Source organism: Cucurbita pepo, chromosome LG09 (assembly GCF_002806865.2).
Source record: "Cucurbita pepo subsp. pepo cultivar mu-cu-16 chromosome LG09, ASM280686v2, whole genome shotgun sequence".
In the NCBI taxonomy this organism is placed as follows: Eukaryota; Viridiplantae; Streptophyta; class Magnoliopsida; order Cucurbitales; family Cucurbitaceae; genus Cucurbita; species Cucurbita pepo.
In genome coordinates this window covers 9,317,198-9,337,929 of record NC_036646.1, presented here as the reverse complement: position 1 = coordinate 9,337,929, position 20,732 = coordinate 9,317,198, and the positions used below count along the sequence as shown (strand labels likewise).

The following is a 20,732-nucleotide window of genomic DNA, read 5'->3' as shown; positions in this document are numbered from 1 at the left end:
GCGGTGGATTGTGAGATCCCACATCAGTTGGAAAGAGAAACTAAACATTCTTTGTAAGGTGTGGAAACCTTTGTCTAATAGACGCGTTTTAAATAATATGTATATAATTAATTAAATAATAATAAAATTATCCATAATTAAACGAAATTTGGAACTGATGTCATCTATAAAAAGAGGCAAATATAAGCCTGCAGAAACCATCTCCAAAAGGTACACAAAATGAGCTCCAATGGCGTTTCTGCAACCATCTCCAAAAGGTACACAAAATTCCCATTAAAATTAAGCTAATATCAACTCATCTCTAATGGAATCATCTCTGTTTTTTGTTGCAGATTGGCCGGAAAAGTCGCTCTGATCACCGGCGGAGCGAGCGGGATCGGCGCGTCGACGGTGAGGCTTTTCGTGAAGAATGGAGCCAAAGTGGTGATCGCTGACGTTCAAGACGACCTCGCCGCTGCCCTCTGCAAGGAGCTCGATGATGCCACTGACCACGACGTTTCCTATTTCCATTGTGATGTCACTAATGAATCCGACATCTCGAACGCTGTCGACTTTGCTGTTGATAAGTACGGAAAGCTCGACATCATGTTCAACAATGCTGGCATCCGTGGCGATGTTACTGCCACGACGATGAACACCGACATGAATGACTTCAAGAAAGTCTTCGATGTCAATGTGTTCGGTACTTTCATGGGAGCCAAACACGCTGCTAGGTACTAAACTTATCACATAAGTTAATGAGTTATGATAAATTTAATCATTTATTTTTATCGACACTAGGGTCATGGTTCCTGCAAAGTCAGGGTGTATCCTGTTCACGTCGAGCATGGCGTCGGTGATTTGTAGTGGAAACACACCGGCATATTCCGCATCAAAACATGCCATTGTGGGATTGATGAAGACACTCGCGGTGGAACTCGGGCCTCATGGGATCAGAGTGAATGCAATGTCGCCGTTCGCGGCAGTGACGCCAATGTTGCTACCGTCGATGGACGTCGAGCAGAAGAAGGCAATGGAAACCCTAATTTACATGTCGGGAAACTTGAAAGGAGCAATGATGGATGTTGAAGATATAGCTAAAGCAGCTCTATACTTAGCTAGTGACGAGTCGAAATATGTTAGCGGACTAAATATGGTGATTGACGGTGGGTTTAGTCTTACTAACCCGAGTTTTGAATTAAGTGTTAAAGCTTATGCACAATCATCGTGATTAATCCTCGTTTAAGAGATTCAATAAATTTATGATTTTCTGTTTGAATTATGTTAAGAGTTTGATTAGATAATATTTGTTTGAGATTCGAATTACTCAAGATCGATCATGTCAAACTTGAATGATTCTAAAAATGTAACTTAAAAAAAAAAAAAATGCTACCGGGACTAAAAGAAAACACAAATGCTCTTTTTACTGCATTTCTTAAGTCTGGTTTACAAAAATAACCTAGTCACTTTATATAGTCTCAAAATGATAACCCTCCACTGTTCCCACACATTTTAAGAATTGTAATTTCTTATTTTAAGACAATAATTAATTTAAAAAAAAAAACACTGTGAAAAAATAAATGAAACTGGATTCTTTTCTAACATCTCGTGATAATTTGAACGATTTTTCATATATTCATTAAAGTTTATAGTATATGATTGATACCTCGGTTCGTATAAACTACGTTTAGAGATGTCCACGGGACGGGGGCGGGAAGTCAGTCCCCCTCCCTGCCCCTATTTCAATTCTCATCCCGTAAAATTCTTCAGTTATTTTTTCGAGATTAGAACAGCGATTCACCACAGGAAAATCGTCGGAATTGAGTTTCCCATACCGTTAAAATTATATTTTATAGATTGAATTACACAATTAAAAATGAAAATTAGCCAAAATATTAATATTATCAAATATTATTAGGTATTTTTTTAATATTAAGAAAGTGCATTTTAGGAAATTCAATTAAAAACATTTATTAATACCATTTCTAAGTCATCTCTTATTATTATTTATTTAATATAAAAAACATAATTTAATTTATTAAGTAAACCATACATTAAATATTAGTATATAATTAAATATGATTAATTATAACATGAAAATAATAATTTGTAAATGTTTTAATTTTACTATATGGTCTAACGGAAGGCCTTCCACGTGAATCCCGACATGGGGACAAGTTTTATTTTTATTTTATTTTCAATTTATATTATTGTCGTTTTGTTTAAATATTCACAATTATTTTTTTTTTAATTTTCTGGTTGGTTTTGTCGGTACGAGAATAATTTTATTCTTAAAATTATTATTTTATTTGTATTTTAATTGTCGTGAATCACGTTGATGGTATGGATAATGTTATTATATTATAAACTAAAAATATGTGTGAGATTTAAGTTTTATTAATAATTAAAATATTTTGATCCTACTTAATAATTAAATTATACTGTTTCTTTTATAAATAATTTTAAAAAATAACTCGACAATCCAATCCAACCTATCAACTTGAATTTTGAACTCTATTCTGTCTGTTCGAGTCATCCATCCAACTAACTTGAATTTCGAGTTAGTTCAAAATATTTCTTCAACCCTATTCGTGTACACTCGTAAAGAAAGACGTTTTTTTTTTAATATAGATTATAATTTGGAGGACGAGAGAGAGAAAAAAGCACGTGACGACAAGAATTTTGTTAATTTTTGTGTAAGTAAAAATTTAATAACGAAAATATATATTTTAAAATTTTGTAATTACCAAATGAGATTTAAAATTTAAAAGCCATTATTATTTCCAAATCGGTATGTTTTATTTATTTATTCTCCTGAAATTAGAAAAATCACGACCGTTAGATCCATCTCTTCAGGGTATTTAACATTTGTCGTGTAGTCTTGAAACACGTGAATCACGTTATAATCTGCAAAACGACAAATAAATTAATAAATTAATAAATTAATAAAAATATTCTTAAAATTTCAATAATACTCTTTAACAATTGCCTTAATATTTTATTTAATAAAATATCCAATTTTTAATATTGCTTTTAAAATACTTTTAAAACTTTAATTTTTATTTTATTAATATACTTAAATTTTAAACTTTTTTTTTTATTAATACTAATCCGTCTTGTTAAAAATATATTCATAAAATTTTAAAAATAGAATTAACATTCTTATTTTATAAATAATTTTTTTTACTATTTCTATCGGTCGTTATAATTTATTTTCAAACTTTTTAATATTATTTTTTAAAATTTATAAGTATTTTAAAATGTGATAACAATAAATGTATTTTTGAAATAAAAAAAAAAAATTAAAAAGTACTTTTGAAGTTTTTTTAATTTTTTTTTTTAATTTTAATACTACGTTTTTTAAAATTAAAAAATTTAAAAGTATTTTTGAAATAAAATATTAATCATTTTCATCGTATAAAATAAAGATAAGGGTATTAATTTTTTTTTCTAAAGTTTAAGATATTATTAATTTTTTTTTTAAAAATTTAAAAATATTTTTGAGAAAAATTTCAAAGTTTAAAGATATTATTAACGTTTTGCTCGTTAGAAGGTATTCTAGCTAATAGGTTTAAACTGTTAGCTATATTTATGCTTATCACAATTTTCGAACACGCATATAAGACTCGTTCTCAGTCAAATACGGTCGTTTACTAAACTTTCTAGCGGCCTGTCATAACATACAATTTGACGGGTATGAATACTTATTGTTACTAACTTAGCATACAACGTGTTCGTCAGAAATCGAACATTTTCAACCTTTAGAGTCATACGACTTATATTTCCATTATGAATTTGTAGCATCTTAACAATCTTATGCATGCTTCATAGATATATAAATTAAAACATGTCATTCACACTCATTTATTATATAAAGCTTCTGATCACATAATTAACGTGCTTTACGTATATTAAACAAGTTAAAAGCTCGTTTAAGAGCTCTAATACGCTACTTACTTGGATCACTAACTCCTTCCTTCTCATAATTTACTCTCAATCGGGTAGTTTATCACAATTTCTCCTACTAATCTTAACAGAACAGGTCAAAAGAAGTCGAACGGGACGAATCAGAGTTTGGTCCTAGGTCACGTGTGCCCTCATGCACCCATAGGCCTTGTCCCACATGCCTAAACACTTAGCCAGTCGCACCTCACTCGCAGCCACATGCGTGTGCGTCTCATGAGCCTATCATCTTCAACCTCACGCTCCTTGTGATTTTCCAAATCTTTTTCTGAAATTCCCTTTATGTCCTTTGCGTGTTAACTTAAGCTACAACCCGAATTTCATCAGGATTTCTCGTACAACATTATTTAAATTGATATGTATTAAAGTTTCTTTATTTTATAAGTCGTTTTGCTAGAAATGTTCACCTGAATTGAGAATCTGGCCAACTCGAACTACCCAATCCAAACTATAAAGGTTAAAAAATTGAAAATTTTAGGTTGATTCACGAGTTGACATTTTTGTGGTCGGGTCAACTTAACCATCCAAAAAATAGACTTACAACCCAATTCAACCCCACCCTATTCTTAAAATTATTATAAAAATTAAGAATATTTTTTGTTTACAACGGACATTGGTAATGCACGGTAACTTGTAAATATTTGATATTTGAAATTTATAAAATTTTAGTTATTAACCTAAAAAAACAACTCGACATGGATTTTGAATTCTATTCAGGTTATCGTGTCACAAACCCAACCAACCCGAGCTTTTGAGCTAGTTCAAAAGACTCCGGAACCCAACTCGTGTACTCCGATAATAACCCAAAAATAATAATAATAAACAAAAAGAATATTAAAAATAATACCAAAGAAGAATAATTTTAGTCACCAACGCATACATTTGGTAATAAAATATTACCATATTTCTCATTAAAATAATATTACAACGTTGGCTGCATGCCCAACATCTACCATCGTGAATCACGTTTTATTACGCCACACCATTTATTTTTATGAAAAATTAATTAATTAATTACTCGAAAAATTCAATTAATTCAATTTAGTCGAGTCGAGCTCACGAGTTCTATAATAACCTAAACCTGCCTGTCAATAGATATTGTCCGCTTTAATCCGTCATTTATAACCGTCGATCTCACAGTTCTAAAACACATCCGATAAAAAGAGGTTTTTACGCGTTTATAAGTTATAAATAAATAAAATAATATTTTATTATATACATTGTTTTTTTTTAACATCTTCAACACCATCTATATAAACTGTCACCCTTTCTCCTTCCTTACTCAGCTGCAGAACATCTGATCTCCTTTGGGTTCGGCGCGGTCGATCAGGGTCGTCGGAAAATTAGAAAGAAGATATAATGTGGGCGATCGTGGTCGGGTTGGCGACGTTGGCAGTTGCTTATTACATCCATTGGATCAACAAATGGAAGGATTCTAAATTCAACGGCGTTCTGCCGCCGGGCACCATGGGGTTGCCCCTCGTCGGAGAGACGCTTCAGTTGGCTCGACCCAGTGACTCTCTTGATGTTCACCCTTTCATCAAGAAGAAAGTTAAAAGGTATTTTTTGTTTTCGTGTTACGATAATTATAAATATAATAAATATAGATGTTTATGGGTCGGGATAAGAAACTCTTTCTCGTTCTTATCTAATATATATATATGAAATTCTTCATTTATTTTTTTGGGATCGGAATGAATTTATAGGAATTTTTCTGAGGGAAAAAACATGCCCTAGAAAGGTATAAAAACCTCTATCTAGCAGAAGCGTTTTAAAACTTTGAGAGGAAGCCCGTAAAGGTGTGAAAACCTCCCTCGTAGACACGTTTTAAAATTTTCTTAGCGGGGAAGCATAGAAATGTGTGAAAAATTCTCTCTAGCAGACACGTTTTAAAATCTTGAGGGGAAGTCCGGGAGGAAAAGCCAAAAAAGAATAATACCCCAAGTGTCGGGAAAGCCCAAAAAGAACAATATCTCGAATGTGGAAACCTCCTCTAAGTATATGCATTTTAAAACCTTGAAGGAAAACCCAGATAGAAAAACTCGAGGCAAGAGCTAGGATTTAGGTGGGGACCACGACGGAGAATATAATCTCGATTATATGTATGTATGTATGTATCTATATATATATACATAAAAGTTTTATATAGTCGGGATTGGAGATGGAGACGGAGACGGAGAGTATACTTTTCGTTCCCTCCTCCATTCTCCACCTGATTTGAGACGGGTTCCTATAAAGATCTAGACTCGGGTTAGACGAACGTTCGATAAATTTGAAAATTAAAAATCGAAAATTTTATGAGTTTTTTTTTTGAAGATATGGACCAATCTTCAAGACATGTTTGGCGGGAAGGCCGGTGGTGGTTTCAACTGACGCAGAGTTCAACAATTACATAATGCTTCAAGAAGGAAGAGCTGTAGAAATGTGGTATTTGGACACACTCTCCAAATTCTTCGGACTTGACACTGAATGGCTCAAAGCTCTTGGCTTCATCCACAAGTACATTAGAAGCATCACTCTCAACCACTTCGGTGCCGAGTCGCTCCGCGAGCGTTTCCTACCTCGGATCGAAGAATCCGCTAAGGAAACCCTTCGTTATTGGGCCACCCAACCCTCCGTCGAAGTCAAGGACTCCGCCGCCGTGGTACGTCGTACCTACCTAGCTTCAGTCACTATTCTCCCTTGATGCTACATATCGACTAATTTAGGGAATGATGATGAGTTTATAATCAAAGAATACTATCTCCATTGGTACGAGACCTTTTGGGGGAAGCCCAAATCAAAACCACGAAAGCTTATTCTCAAAATGGACAATAACCGTTCTTCGACTTATTTTGTAGATGGTTTTCCGAACTTCAATGGTTAAGATGGTGAGTGAAGATTCAAGTAAATTACTAACTGGGGGTCTCACAAAGAAGTTCACAGGACTCCTTGGAGGCTTTCTCACCTTGCCTATTAATGTTCCTGGCACCACCTACAACAAATGCATGAAGGTGATCATTACCTAATCAAATATCCGTTCTTCGTTCTTCGTTCGTCGTTCATCGTTCTTCGTAGTAAACCTTAAGCTAACGAGTTAACGTTTCGATAACTTTTAGGACATGAAGGAAATCCAAAAGAAGCTAAGAGAAATTCTAGAGGGCAGATTGGCTTCAGGAGGAGGAAGTGATGAGGATTTCTTGGGGCAAGCCATTAAAGATAAGGGATCACAACAGTTCATTTCAGATGATTTCATCATCCAATTATTGTTTTCTATAAGCTTTGCTAGCTTTGAGTCAATCTCCACCACTCTTACTTTGGTTCTCAACTACCTCGCCGATCATCCCGACGTTGTCAAAGAGTTAGAAGTAAGAATCGAAACGACGCTAAAATTATTTGTTAAGACTGACACAATGTGGGTTTTCGTTTAAATGGAATAATCACGTTGTAAACGTCGGATTAAAGCGTTTTTCTAACGATATTTTTGTTTGTTGTGATAAAGGCCGAGCATGAAGCCATTAGAAACGCTAGAGCTGACCCAGATGGGCCAATTACTTGGGAAGAATACAAATCCATGACTTTCACTCTTCATGTATGATTCGATTCTCTTATACTCTGATATTACACATTGGTTGGAGAGGAGAACGAAATATCCCTTATAAGGGTGTGGAAACCTTTCCCTAGCCGACACGTTTTAAAGCCTTGAGGGGAAGCCCAAAAAGGACAATATTTGATAGCTGTAAAGTTTTGTGTTCATTTCTTCTTATAATTGTTTATTTCTTTTGGTGTTTAGGTCATCTTTGAAACACTTAGGTTAGGGAGTGTAACACCGGCCTTGTTGAGGAAAACAACCAAAGAACTTCAAATAAACGGTAAATCTTCTCGTTATTGTTCTTGTTTATGTTATTACCCGAATCCCACGAAAAAAAATGAGGAATTTTACGAAATGGGGATTGAAATAAGCGACAGGGACAGGGATAGAAAAGACTTTCCCGTCCCATCCTTCTCCAGTGGACATCTCTTCATATTATATCAATATTAATAGTTTCACTGATTCACGTTGGATGAATGCAGGATACACAATCCCGGAAGGATGGACAGTAATGCTCGTTACGGCTTCTCGTCACAGGGACCCAGCTGTTTACAAGGATCCCCATACCTTCAACCCATGGCGTTGGAAGGTATACCGACAACGACGACAACTCAAAAGATGGTTTCTTTCATACATCTAACAGTTAATAATCTCGAGTTCGGGTTACATTGTAGGAGTTGGACTCGATTACGATTCAAAAGAACTTCATGCCATTTGGGGGAGGTTTAAGGCATTGTGCTGGTGCTGAGTACTCTAAAGTCTACTTGTGCACATTCCTCCATATCCTCTTCACTAAGTATAGGTACATAGTTTATAAATTAAGCTTTGATTAGTGCATAAGAGAGATTAATTAATCACACTAATCTAATTTTTAATATTAATTTTGATAGATGGACCAAGCTTAAGGGAGGAAAGGTTGCAAGAGCTCATATATTGAGCTTTGAAGATGGGCTACATGTCAAGTTCACTCCCAAGGAATGATTGAATATAATGGAAGGCTTAAACAAAAAATGCCATCGTTTATCGTCGTATTGCTAGTTGTACTACGTTTATCGTCCACGTTTCAATAAAGCTACGTCTTTTTTTTGTCAATTTTCTTGTATTAAAATAATTAAGATCAGCTAAACTACCGTACAGAACCAATTTGAACATAGCTCATTGGAGAAGGTGGTAAGACGAGGGTTAATCACTTGTCTATACAATTGTTGAATGAAAAAAGAAACTATAATTTAACTGATTAAGACGTTCTAGATCAATAGAATTTGTTAATACGAACTTAGGTCACTTTATTCGGTGAATAAAGATGTGTGTGCTACTACTAATCGATGCAGCAAAATTAGGTGGTGCTATCATGGGAGGGGAAGGGTATTGTAATGTAGTCGGAGAGACTGTGTGAGATCTCACATTAGTTCGAGAGTGAAACAAAATATTCTTTATAAGGGTGTGGAAACCTCTCCCTACTATACGCGTTTTAAAACCATGAGGGCTGAAACAGACAATATCTAATAACCGTGAAGTTATTATGAAAGTTTTAGTGTGGTTTTTATAAAGCTTTATTAATCTCGTGAACGTTTATCGTAAAAATTGATACATAGAGTTATAAGTTATTGTAACATCCGAGTAAACGAAAGGTACATGAATGAACCGAAACCACATCCGAATGAGAACAATCCTAAGAATAAGCTGACTAAAAAAGACTTACAAGAATTAGGGTAAGGAATTATCAGCCAGAAAATAGCTCCAAGTTTGGTCTGACATGAAGAGATCATAAAGCCATCAAAATGGGTCGAACCCTCACCACAGAGAAAATTCAATCTTCAATAAGCTACTTTACCACATACATGAATGTCGGGACCATCAACTGTCGAATTCAAACTCCAAATCCTGGGTATGGGATGTTACTGTTATTCTGAGGGCACCGACCAGTGATCATAAAACATATATATATATATATTACCGAGAAAAAAAGATCTCATAAAATTTATAGAATATTTCACGAAAAATTGAAATACATATTATTGATGCATAATTTTGATCATCATACAACTTCACAAGAGACAATTATATTGAACCGAACCAAACTAGGTCAACACAACGATGTTCGGGTTTGCTTCACAAGTAACAATTATATTGAACCGAACCAGTCTAGATCAACACAACGACGCTCGAGCTTGCTTCATAAGTGAGAATTATATTGAACCGAACAAGTTTAGGTCAACATAACGACGCTCGGGTTGACGGAAGCAAAATCAAGCAACTCCTCATCAAGCTCAAAAGAACCCATTTCATCTTCTTTCAAAGTAACCCAAGCCTCGATTCCTTCCCCATCTCTAGCATCCGTAAGCACCACAAAATTCAAGAACATGATGCTCCCAATACTGACCCAAACCGGTTTTCCCCACCCGAAATCCATCTCGTATAACCCGAACCGGGTCCAACTACTACTAATATAAAACGCCACGTCATCTCTCATAAACAGAGCTCCCAATTCTTGAAGCTTTTCAATTATCTTCAAAAACGCATCTTTCCCTTCGTATGTATTAATCCCATTTTTATTAAACTCTGTAATTCCATCTCTCAGAAGCTCCACCAGCTCCGGCAGGGTTTTCTCCGCCGGCGGGATTCTCTCCGACACGAAGTTCCCGAGGAGGTTTCCGATGGAATATTCCGGCGGCGGTGGGGTTAGTCTTTTGCGTAAATTTACCGTTTGGGACATGACGGATAGAGTTGGAGGATTTGACGACGTCGTTTTGGTGGCGGCTTTCATTGCGCATTTCCAAATGAGCGCCGTTATGGCTTCCACCCGAGTTGGGTTCGGTATGAGCTTACTCGCGGCGGCGGCTTTTAGAGCGGCGATTTTGGAGCCGTTGAAGACTAGTCTTCGGCTTGCTAATTTGTCCTTGGCTCCTAAGTCGGTCGGAGGGACACTGATTGGGATTCCTTCCGGCGGTGGAACCAGAGATGCTTGTAGAAACTCGGCCTCCGCCGTGTCGGAGCCGAGCGCCGCTAGGTACCAGGTTTTTAAGATGACGCTGATGGAGTATGCGTCGACTAGCTTGTGTGAGAAGCTTACACCTATTGCCATTCCGCCACATTCAAATAATGTCACCTACAGATACGCTTTCAAACCGTGAGGCTGATAATAATACGTAATAGGCCAAAGCAGATACTATCTGCTTGTAGTGAGCTTATGCTGTTACAAATGATATATGAGTGATACATCGAATGGTTTTAAAATCGTTAGAAGTGTGAGAATTACAAGAGTGTGAAAATTTCTCCCTAGCACATGGTTTTAATACCACGAGGTTGATAAGAACGATATCTAACAGGCCAAAGCGGATAGTATTTGCTAGCTGTGAGCTTGTGCTGTTACAAATAGTATAAGAGCGAAACACCAAATGGTGTGTCAGCAAGGAGGCTGAGCCCCGAAGGGAGGTGGACACCAAATGGTGTGCCAGCGAGGACGTTGGACCCTGACTGAGGGTGGATTGAGAGGTCCCACATCGATTGGAGACGAGAATGAGTGTCAACGAGGATGTTGGCCCTCAAAGGAGTAGATTGTGAGATCCCACATCAGTTGAAGAGGAAAACAAAACATGAATCTTCACCCCGGGATTGGCTTTAGGCCTTTCTTGTGCAGCTTAGGTGGAGGGCGAAGAAGGCCCCCTTCCGGGGAGGCCAAAGCCATTCGTGAGATACGACTCTGGAGGAGCTAGAATTCTAACCTTACATCATGACCTACAGGCCAAGGGATAGTCTCACGTAGACAGTTTTTATGGGGGTAAGCCTCCCAAAAGGTAACGGAGGCGTGCAAAGGTTTACTCGGGCCAAACAGAGATTGACCCATGTAAAACGTTTTGAAACCGTGACCTTAACTTGCTAAAGCAAACAATATGTGTTAGCAGTGAGCTTGAAAATACCTGAACTAAAAACATACGTCCGCCATCAGCCGCCTCAGGGGCTTCAGTCTTAATCGGAAGAAAACAAGCAAGCAGCTCCGGCGTCGGTTCCTTAAGAAAATCGGCGAGAACAGAGTTGGCTCGAGCTTCAACATACTCAGCGCCGTCGTCGTTACATTGGATGTAGCTATTCTCTCTAGCCCGACCGGCGAGTGGGTAAAACCGGGTCAAAGTCTCCGCCAGTGACTTCTTAAGACGGCGAGATCTCTCCTCGAAAGGCGGCGCTCCGCCGTGGTTGGCGAAGAAGAGAATGAGGGGGACGTAGCCGGCGGTGGCGAGCCGGTCGAGCAGAGAGAGGTTGAAACGGCGTAGCTCCGGAGGGGTGGGAGAAGAAGGTTTGATGATCTGTGTGGAGAGAATTTGGAGTTCCATTGTCGGGATTTTGAAGCTCTGTCTGTGAAAATGGAGCTGAATGGACGGAATATATATAGTGGTGGACGGCCATGGTGATGATGAAGTCTGTAACTATTTTAACGGATGAGATTTCGTTTGGCGTGAATCATGTGAACTCTAATTTTTGCTTACAAATTTATATATAATTATTACGTTTTTTTCGATAACCCAAACAAATAATTTTTTTTGAAATATATAATATTGAATTATAAATTTTAATTAAATATTTAAAAATAAATAAATAAATATTTTACTGTCTCAACCTAACCCAATTTAACTCACAAATACATTTTCTTTTCAATTTAGTCTTCATTTGTTTAAAAAAAAAAAAAATTAATTTTATTTACAAGGTATTTTTTTATTTATATATAGAAGACAAATAAAAATTAATAAAAAAATATTAAAAAAATTAATCTAAATATAACTCAACAAATTATATATATATATATATATATGTATATATATGTATATATATATATGTAATTGGTTGAATTATATTTAGATTAATTTTTTTTAATATACATACATATATATATATATATATATATATATATATATATATATATATATATATATATATATATATATANTATATATATATATATATAATTGGTTGAACTATATTTAGATTTTTTTTTTAATATTTTTTTTATTAATTTTTATTTGTCTTCTATATTTTTCATATATAGACAAAAAAAAAAAAATTAAATACTATTTTCTTAAAAATTTAATTAATTTTTTTAGGTAATATTGACCAATTTTAATGATATATTTAAAAATAAATAAATAAATTTTTTATAAACTAATATTTTACTTTTTTATAAATATAAAAATTTGAAGGAAAAAATTTAGGGTAATAAAGGTTGCTTTTAAGTTAAAAAGAATTATGATCCGAATGATTGAATTGGGTTTAAAAGATATTTCGACCCGACCCGGCCCATGGGAAGAAATTTCCACACATGCAAAAGCCTAGTGGGCCCATCCATAACGGGCCCAAATTCATTTTGAAAAGCCCAATTTGATAGCAGCTCCGTTTGGTTCGTTGTCCGCCGTCGATGCATAATTCGCGGCCGGAATTAAAATGTTGAAGGTCACCGCTTCCACATGAAGAGAGGACCGTTCATTAGTTGAGGGCAAATTTCTGTATCGTAGCGGAAAAGAAGCAGTGAAAATGGAGGAGAAGGATCCAGATTCCGTCACTCAAACGCATCGTTCTTCGATTAAGACTCATCCTCGTTACAACAATCATCAGTCATGGAAGGAGAAGGTGAATTTTCTCTTTTCTTGATGCCAATTGTTTTGTGTTTCTTGCGGGATATATGATCAATTAGAAGAAGAAGAATAATGTATTCGTTAATTTTATTCGAAATTGATAATTTTACTGTGATTAGCTGAGGGAGAACTGTTGCAAGAGGGTCAGAGAAGGAAGAAACCGCTTGCTCTGGAAGATGAGGTCGCCCGGTTATCTCCATTCTCTCGATGATCGGCAGCAGGTTAGGTTTTGTAAATATTTTTGTAATATTTACGATTTCAACAATTAGTTGTTGGATGTTGTGGAGAAGGACATTGATGTTATATGTTGCTCTTTGTTATGTAATTTGCATGTGTTTTTCTGGATTTTGGTTGGTTGTAGGATTTCATCAGATCTTCTTTTCAAGATATATTTTCTGATGAGCTGAAAAAGATTAAAGACGAAGCTGAGAATGAATGTTATAAGAATTTAACCTCTGCTCCCGAGTCTGATGATGTTCTTTGGGAATATGAGGGGCTTCATGATGCTTATGGAGGTGAAGGTGAAGAAATTTTGTTGGAAATGCAAAGGATTTTTTATGAGGATTTGAATGTTGATCTGAAACAAAAAGGTGATTTTTCTAACACCATTCTATATGTTGATGTTCATTGGCTTCATTGACTGTATCTGTAGCTACCGAAGCTCTCCGCTAGTTGATATTGCCTTTTTTAGATTTTTCCTTGCTTCCCCTCAAAGTTTTAAAACGCATCGGCTAGGGAGAAGTTTCCACATCCTTATAAAATATGTTTCGTTCCCCTCTCCAATCGACGTGGGATCTCACAATCCACTTCCTTCAGGGTCTAGTGTCCTCGCTAGCACTCGTTCCCCTCTCTAATTGATGTGGAACCCCCCAATCCATCCTCTTCGAGGCTCAACCTCCTCGCTGGCACATAACCCGGTGTCTAACTCTGATACTATTTGTAACAGCCCAAGCTCACCGCTAGCAGATATTGTCCTCTTTGGGCTTTCCCTTCCAGACTTCCCCTCAATGTTTTAAAACGCGTCTACTATAGAGAGGTTTCCACACCCTTATAAAGAATGTTTCATTCCTACAACCGATGTGGGATCTCACAGTATCAAAGCAGCAGTAAGCAGGCTTTGTCTTCCGGGGAATAAATGATTTGTAATGTTTTGAGGAAACTTTGTTCGGGTTGTCATTAATTGAGATTGATTTTTGTTTGTTAAGTTCATGCAACAAATAGTCAATGTGAAGTACTAATTGAACTAGTGCTATTGTTGTCATCTGTTCTTTTAGCAGGCTCTGTTATAATAGAGCCATGGTTATTGATCTTCTCTGGTAGTATTTAAGCTGTTAAAATCACTATTTTGAGTAGGATGTTTACTCAGCTCCTTGCAGAATCTGAAGGCCCTATTGTAACATGGGAAGACGAAGAAGACGAGTTCTTAGCCCGTGCAGTTTACGAACATATGCAACTTAACAGTGAGAAGGTTGGTTTTTATCTTGATTCTTGAGGGCTGTAATTAACTTGAAATTTTGGATGCCTTTAGGCATTCTTATTAACTAGATCTTACATTTACATTGCTAAAGCGTGGTTTATTCTTAAAACAATCCCAAATTTACATTTCCCTTTTATCTATTTTGAATGTCTTGTTAGGTTCTTGAGAAGTTATGGTGTCCTATTTGTAAACAAGGAGATCTGCAAGAGAACAAACACTTCATACATTGCACTCACTGTGGAGTTCAGCTTAACAAAGGCAATGAGGTTTTCCACTAATTTGATCTTAAGAGCTTATAGTCCACCATCCTCATCTTAATCCCATGTCCATATTAAGATATTTGATGGTTACTATGGTTAGAAACTACAGATCTTCACAATGGTATGATATCGCCCACGTTAAGCATAAGCTCTCATGAATTTGCTTTTGGTTTCCCCAAAATGCCTCATAACATTGGAGATGTATTCATTACTTATAAACCCATGATCATCCCCCTTAATTAGCCTACATGGGACTCCCTCTCAACAATCCATAACAATCCTCTCCTCGAACAAAGTACACTATAGAGCCTCCCTTGAGGTTTATGTAGCCCTCGACCAGTCTTTCCTTAATCGAAATTCGACTATTTTCTCTAGAGCCTTTGAACAAAGTACACCATTTGTTCGATACTTGAGTCACTTTTGACTACATCTTTGAGGCTAGCAACTTTGTTCAACCCTTGAGGATTCTATTGACATGACTAAGCTAAGGGCATGGTTTTGATACCATGTTAGAAATCACAAACCTCTACAATGGTATGACATTGTCCACTTTGAGCATAAGCTCTCATAGATTAGCTTTTGGTTCCCCTAAAAGACCTCGTTCTAGTGGAGACGTATTCATTACTTATAAACCAATGATCATCCCCTTAATTAGCCAATGTGGGACTCCCTCCCAACCATCCTCAACAACTACTACCATATAATATTTATTGTTTTAGAATTCAGCGACACAGTAGTACAATCTATAGAACAAATCCTGTTCAAGCAACGTCGTGACATTATTAGATAATACGTTGGCTGAGTATTTATATTTAGAAATTGTGGTTGCTATCTTTTTATAACTTGTCAGATCATTGCCTGTGACTTTGATATATGATCTCATGATGGGGCTTAATAAATCTGATTATCTTGAGCTGCTGTGGCCCCATTGGCCATGCCTGGAATTGAATAACTTGTCGAATAACAGGGTGATGTTTAGAAAGAAAAAGTAAAATTGATGTGAAAATTTCGACATGATTCGAATGCTTGATCGAAACGAAACAACCGTTGTTTATCTCTACAGTCTTTTAATTACTAGTTCTATGGCCTTTCAGGTTACTCTGGACCTCCTCCGTTCCCGGTTGGCCGATGTGCATGCTGAACATCTCGATCGAGGTTGCAGGTTGAAACCTATGTTTTGTATTGAGAGTAGATTTAACATAACTGCATTATATATCTCTTGTAAAGGCTGCAACACATTTGAGGTTGTCATATAGCATTGTTAAGAAACAGAGCCCTTCAGGTTCAGTTGTGTGATTAAAATTGGTTTTATTAGTTATGACAGAATGATGACCAACATTTTTTATGGGTAACATAGCATGTGTGAAGAATCAGGTGTCTCTAACGCCTGCCATCGTACCAGAACTAACAGTCTGTTGCTCGGGGCTGATTTGTTCGGTAGGTTGTACAACTATGTTCTCGAGTTCTAAAGAATCGGGTTTCCTAGGTTTTATGATTAAAATTACTTTTACTAGAAATGATAGAAGGATAAGTTATCCTAAGATTTTTTAGTCTCGGAACAGTCAATGAAGCATAAATTGATTTTCTCTCCATCTTTCATAGAAATTGTAACAATTCATGTCTAGTATTCCGTTTAGGATTTGTAATCCAGATTTGACACATGATAGTTTCAACATTCCTCTTGCATTCATCGCTTCTAAGAGTGAAAACTATCCTCACAAACCAACACGAACTCTTCTAGCATATTTTGTGCTTACTCATATGCATCTTAGAAAAATTTTCAAGATGTCTTCCAACATAGAATTGCTACTTAACTTTGGATTTCAAGCATGATCGGTCAATGGTTTGTTTTTCTTGCAATGCAAGTGCTCCATGACCTAGGTTTTGGACCTGACTGGCCCTAGACTTAATCGAGCTACTTCTACTCGAACTTCCTTCGTTACAAACCTATTTAAGGTGGTTTTATGGTAAATTTAAGAGAAAGTCAACTGAATATTAATGGTACTTGGCTTAGTTTTTCTAGACTAAAAGACTAATCAAAGGCTAAAGATGCATTATCCTCTTCAAATATCTAAGCCCAATCAACCAAAACCTCCAAATAAACTAACAATGGAGTGGAAGAATTATTATTTGGATGTTATATTGATTCCTCTTGGTCTTCTCTTAACCTTCACTTATCATGCTTGGTTATGGTACAAGGTTAAGACTCAGCCACTCGCCACCGTCATCGGAGTTAATGCCGCCGTCCGCCGCCCGTGGATCGCCGCCATGCTCGCGGTATTTTCCTTTTTTACCATCTCTAAGTCATATCACCATCATCTTTTCGGTCGTCGTCTAGTTGAACTCTTATTATTATATCCCATATAATTTTTGTATTCTTTTAGGATGGAGAATCGTAGATTTATCTATCTATATATATATAAAAATTGATCTCGATTTATGGGTTGGAACTTTTATGCTCGGGTCACCCGACCAACCCAAAAATACGATTCACAACCCACCCAATTCTACTATACTTTTAAGATTATTACGAATATTAAGAATGGTTGATATTCTCCAGGACATAGACAAGAAGAACATCATCGCAATTCAAACATTTAGAAACATGATCATGGGTTCAAGCCTCATGGCGACCACCTCAATCCTCCTCTGCGCGGGGCTCGCCGCCGTCCTCAGCAGCTCATACAGCATCAAAAAGCCACTAACCGACACCGTCTACGGCGCGCACGGGGAGTTCACATTGGTTCTAAAGTTCGTAACAATCCTAACCATCTTCATCTTCTCCTTCTTCTGCCATTCCTTGTCCATCAAGTTCATGAACCAAGCCAGCCTTCTGATCAGCGCCCCATTGCAGCCCTTGTCCGTGCTAACAGAGCACCATTTGGTGGACCTTTTGGACAAAGGCTGTGTTTTGAACACCGTTGGGAATAGACTCTTTTATTTGGCTCTGCCTTTGTTGCTTTGGACTTGTGGGCCGTTGCTTGTCTTCTTGAGCTCTGCAGTGATGGTTCCTGTCCTTTATAATCTTGACTTTGTTTCTAGAAAACCAAGTGATGGGAAAGACGGATCGTGATGTCGTTTAAATTCGTGTTGTCTCGATCACGGGACTTTAATAAGTAAGGACTACATCTTTATTACCACGAGAGGTAAAATAATGTAAACTTTACGAACTAAATTCAACAATATCGTTGAAGAATTTGAATAGATTATGGTTGTGGGTCGACATGACATGACTCGGAGATTAAAGTATTGCTACCTTTTCTAGTAGTGGTTCACTTTTTAAATTTTAAGTTCGGGAGATGAAGATTTAAACATATAATAGCTCAAGCCCACTGTTAGCAGATATTGTTAGCTTTTGCCCGTTTCGAATCATTGTCATCTTCATGATTTTAAAATGCGTCTACTAGCGAGAGGTTTCCACACCCCCTTTAACCAACGTGAAATCTCACAATCCACCCCCTTGGAAACCAGCGTACATGTTGGCTCTAATACCATTTGTAACCGTCCAAACCCACTTCTAGTAGATAGTGTCCGCTTTGGTCTATTATGTATTGTCGTAAGCCTCACGATTTTAAAATGCGTCTACTAGGGAAATGTTTCTACACCTCTCCAACCAAGGTGAGATCTCACAATCCACCCCCTTAGAGGCCAGTGATCGCACTAACACACTACCCCATGTCGGGCTCTCTAATACCATTTGTAATCGTCCAAGCCCACTTCTAGCATATATTGTCCGTTTTGGCCTACTACGTGTCAACCATCAGCCTCACGATTTTAAAATGTATTTACTAGATAGAGGTGTTCACGTCCTTATAAAAAAGGTCTCGTTCTCCTCTCCAATTTTATTTTATTATTATTATTATTATTATTATTTATTTATTTTTTACTTTTTTAGACAAAGATAAATTAATGGTTAAAAAGAATGTAATGAACTATAAACGTAGTTTTCTTTATTGCAATATTAATTACATTTTTAAATAAGGGTTTATTGCTATGATAGGTAGGGATTAAAGAAAAATTTAGATATTTTTAATTTTATTTTTTCTCATTAAAAAGTGATTTAGAAATGAAATATATTTACTAGAATTAGGGCAATGTTTATTTTTCTAAAAAAATATATTTCATTAAAAATTATTAAAACTCGTCATTTAACTTGAATCTCTTCCGAACGTTCATGATATATAAAATGACCAAAATGCCCTCACACCACTCCTTTGACTCTATTTCTTCTTTTTTTTGTTAGAACACAATCGTTACACATCTCATAAGAATCGCTCGTGACCTGACCCACATAACATTCTCGAGATTAAAATGGGCAAAACGCTCATAACCTGACTCACATAATATTCTCGAGATTAAAATGGACAGAAGGGTTTATCTAATTCATTTCTATGAGAAGGAATTCTAAAATGCCTCAATCTTCCTTCTTGTTTCACCATATAACCTTCGCACAAAAACTCCATTGAAAACTTATCTTCCACTTCCCTATTCACATCATGCACAAATACATCTGTAATTCCCCCTTCTTCCCTATTCCTCGCCATCATCCCCGCCGTATAGATCGCCGTCATCCTCCCCGGCGCATCGTCATAGTACCCAGTCGGTGCATCCACCATAATCAAATCCCACTTCACGTCATACACTTCTTCCGGGAGACCCTTTTGTGCTAGTTGACACACTGAGTATTTCGGGTCACCAACCACCCTACACTCCAATCCTTTTCCGACATCCATCAAACTATCAGCCTGTTGAACCTTGCTATCATAGCAAGCATGTCGAGATTCCAACATTGGAAAACGACGATGTATTTGTTGAATCCATGATTCGTCTTCTTCGAGGAATAACGTCCGGCCACCATGGTTTAACGTAGCCCACATGAGGCTATCGTGACCGAGACCAAAGACGAGGAAGTTGCACGGTGACCGAACGGCGAGGACCGAGGCTGCCACCATGATTTCTTTTAGGGTTTGTTGTGGGGTTATGGAGGAGGTGGCGTAATGGATTAGGGCATGGGATAAAGAGCGAGGGATTTTGTTGCAAAGGGTGCAATTTTTTGGAGCTTGTGATGAAAAAGATTGAAACTTTTGAGATGGGTTTTGTGTGGATGAATCAAAAATGGTAGATTTCATGAGGAAAATGAAGAACAATGAAAGAAATAGAGCTAAAATTAGGGTTTTGAGGTTGAAAAATTGGTGCATTGGATGTGTTTTAGGCCTCATTTTGAGTGAAGTAAAGGGGTTTGTGAATCAATAGAGTTTTATTTAGTGATTGGCATAGCTTAGAGTGGAAGAATGGGTGGAAATAGGTGAGATTTTGGTAGGGGATTGTGACAAGAAATCAGCTAATATTTTGAATGAAGCAACAATGGGTAATGTTGTTCATGGTTTGGTGTGGAGTTCCATCAAAACTTTGTTCTTTTTCGTTGTTTTGGTGAATTATATGGATAAATCGAGGTTCGTTGGAAGTATAAATCTTTCGAATATCGGTAATTTATAGGTTTGGTTGGTCTTATAAGTTATATTTACCTAGAAATCACGTTTTCGAGGCGTCAAGGGTCCAAATTAAGCTTATCTTTCTAACCCGAAATGGTAAATGGCTAGGAGGGGAAAAGTTCTTTTTTTTTTTTTAGGGTTTCTCGAGAATAGGTTCAGTGGAGACAAGGTAGGGTGTGTAGCTTAGAGGATTAGAGAATGTAGCTTTAAACGTCGGTGTCGAGGTTTGATTCTCTTCTTACCCACAATTGTCCATGTGATGTCCACATTGGTTGGGGAGGAGAACGAAACACTGTTTATAAGGGTGTGGAAACCTGTCCCTAGGAGACGCATTTTAAAAACCTTGAGGGGAAACCCAAAAGGGAA

At 36.7% G+C, this 20,732-nt stretch overlaps 6 protein-coding genes across 7 annotated transcripts; 4 read left to right on the top strand and 2 right to left on the bottom strand.

Annotated features, from left to right (window-relative positions):
- The first annotated feature begins 174 nt into the window (after positions 1–174).
- LOC111802346 (zerumbone synthase-like) lies at positions 175–1,254 on the top strand. Its single transcript, XM_023686677.1, has 3 exons — positions 175–257; positions 333–713; positions 781–1,254. The coding sequence occupies exons 1-3, from the start codon at positions 220–222 to the stop codon at positions 1,208–1,210; spliced, it is 849 nt and encodes a 282-aa protein (XP_023542445.1). The 5' UTR covers positions 175–219; the 3' UTR covers positions 1,211–1,254.
- A 4,033-nt stretch (positions 1,255–5,287) lies between these two features.
- On the top strand, positions 5,288–8,605 carry LOC111802347 (cytochrome P450 87A3-like). Its single transcript, XM_023686678.1, has 9 exons — positions 5,288–5,501; positions 6,259–6,586; positions 6,783–6,935; positions 7,041–7,289; positions 7,424–7,513; positions 7,715–7,793; positions 7,996–8,102; positions 8,188–8,315; positions 8,404–8,605. The coding sequence occupies exons 1-9, from the start codon at positions 5,302–5,304 to the stop codon at positions 8,492–8,494; spliced, it is 1,425 nt and encodes a 474-aa protein (XP_023542446.1). The 5' UTR covers positions 5,288–5,301; the 3' UTR covers positions 8,495–8,605.
- Positions 8,606–9,642: 1,037 nt separating this feature from the next.
- On the bottom strand, positions 9,643–11,844 carry LOC111802651 (BAHD acyltransferase At5g47980-like). Its single transcript, XM_023687084.1, has 2 exons — positions 11,434–11,844; positions 9,643–10,622 (listed from the first exon to the last, which is right to left on the bottom strand). The coding sequence occupies exons 1-2, from the start codon at positions 11,842–11,844 to the stop codon at positions 9,723–9,725; spliced, it is 1,311 nt and encodes a 436-aa protein (XP_023542852.1). The 3' UTR covers positions 9,643–9,722.
- Positions 11,845–12,928: 1,084 nt separating this feature from the next.
- Positions 12,929–16,223, top strand: LOC111801509. Of its 2 annotated transcripts, XM_023685523.1 has the most exons (6): positions 12,929–13,132; positions 13,257–13,358; positions 13,499–13,727; positions 14,514–14,605; positions 14,773–14,880; positions 15,969–16,223. In XM_023685523.1, exons 1-6 carry the CDS (start codon positions 13,037–13,039, stop codon positions 16,128–16,130), a joined length of 789 nt encoding a protein of 262 aa, XP_023541291.1. In that variant the 5' UTR covers positions 12,929–13,036; the 3' UTR covers positions 16,131–16,223. The 2 variants fall into 2 exon arrangements, with proteins under 2 accessions (XP_023541291.1, XP_023541292.1); XM_023685524.1 differs by lacking the exon at positions 14,773–14,880.
- Positions 16,224–16,951: 728 nt separating this feature from the next.
- Positions 16,952–18,113, top strand: LOC111802616. The gene is made up of 2 exons (XM_023687047.1): positions 16,952–17,151; positions 17,435–18,113. Exons 1-2 carry the CDS (start codon positions 16,984–16,986, stop codon positions 17,945–17,947), a joined length of 681 nt encoding a protein of 226 aa, XP_023542815.1. The 5' UTR covers positions 16,952–16,983; the 3' UTR covers positions 17,948–18,113.
- Positions 18,114–19,025: 912 nt separating this feature from the next.
- On the bottom strand, positions 19,026–20,120 carry LOC111802166 (glucuronoxylan 4-O-methyltransferase 1-like). Its single transcript, XM_023686430.1, has one exon. The coding sequence runs from the start codon at positions 20,091–20,093 to the stop codon at positions 19,230–19,232; it is 864 nt and encodes a 287-aa protein (XP_023542198.1). The 5' UTR covers positions 20,094–20,120; the 3' UTR covers positions 19,026–19,229.
- Positions 20,121–20,732: the final 612 nt, after the last annotated feature.

What these genes read in the sequence shown, in the direction of transcription:
- LOC111802346 (XM_023686677.1), top strand. Translation starts at nt 220, where the DNA reads ATGAGCTCCAATGGCGTTTCTGCAACCATCTCCAAAAG. An exon ending in TCTGCAACCATCTCCAAAAG is followed by an intron (nt 258 to 332) that starts GTACACAAAATT and finishes TTTTTGTTGCAG; the next exon opens with ATTGGCCGGAAAAGTCGCTC. An exon ending in GGAGCCAAACACGCTGCTAG is followed by an intron (nt 714 to 780) that starts GTACTAAACTTA and finishes TATCGACACTAG; the next exon opens with GGTCATGGTTCCTGCAAAGT.
- LOC111802347 (XM_023686678.1), top strand. Translation starts at nt 5,302, where the DNA reads ATGTGGGCGATCGTGGTCGGGTTGGCGACGTTGGCAGTTGCTTATTAC. An exon ending in ATCAAGAAGAAAGTTAAAAG is followed by an intron (nt 5,502 to 6,258) that starts GTATTTTTTGTT and finishes TTTTTTTTGAAG; the next exon opens with ATATGGACCAATCTTCAAGA. An exon ending in CCTACAACAAATGCATGAAG is followed by an intron (nt 6,936 to 7,040) that starts GTGATCATTACC and finishes GATAACTTTTAG; the next exon opens with GACATGAAGGAAATCCAAAA.
- LOC111802651 (XM_023687084.1), bottom strand. Translation starts at nt 11,844, where the DNA reads ATGGAACTCCAAATTCTCTCCACACAGATCATCAAACCTTCTTCTCCC. An exon ending in GACGTATGTTTTTAGTTCAG is followed by an intron (nt 10,623 to 11,433) that starts GTATTTTCAAGC and finishes GCGTATCTGTAG; the next exon opens with GTGACATTATTTGAATGTGG.
- LOC111801509 (XM_023685523.1), top strand. Translation starts at nt 13,037, where the DNA reads ATGGAGGAGAAGGATCCAGATTCCGTCACTCAAACGCATCGTTCTTCG. An exon ending in ATCAGTCATGGAAGGAGAAG is followed by an intron (nt 13,133 to 13,256) that starts GTGAATTTTCTC and finishes TACTGTGATTAG; the next exon opens with CTGAGGGAGAACTGTTGCAA. An exon ending in AGCTTAACAAAGGCAATGAG is followed by an intron (nt 14,881 to 15,968) that starts GTTTTCCACTAA and finishes ATGGCCTTTCAG; the next exon opens with GTTACTCTGGACCTCCTCCG.
- LOC111802616 (XM_023687047.1), top strand. Translation starts at nt 16,984, where the DNA reads ATGGAGTGGAAGAATTATTATTTGGATGTTATATTGATTCCTCTTGGT. An exon ending in GGATCGCCGCCATGCTCGCG is followed by an intron (nt 17,152 to 17,434) that starts GTATTTTCCTTT and finishes GATATTCTCCAG; the next exon opens with GACATAGACAAGAAGAACAT.
- LOC111802166 (XM_023686430.1), bottom strand. Translation starts at nt 20,093, where the DNA reads ATGAGGCCTAAAACACATCCAATGCACCAATTTTTCAACCTCAAAACC.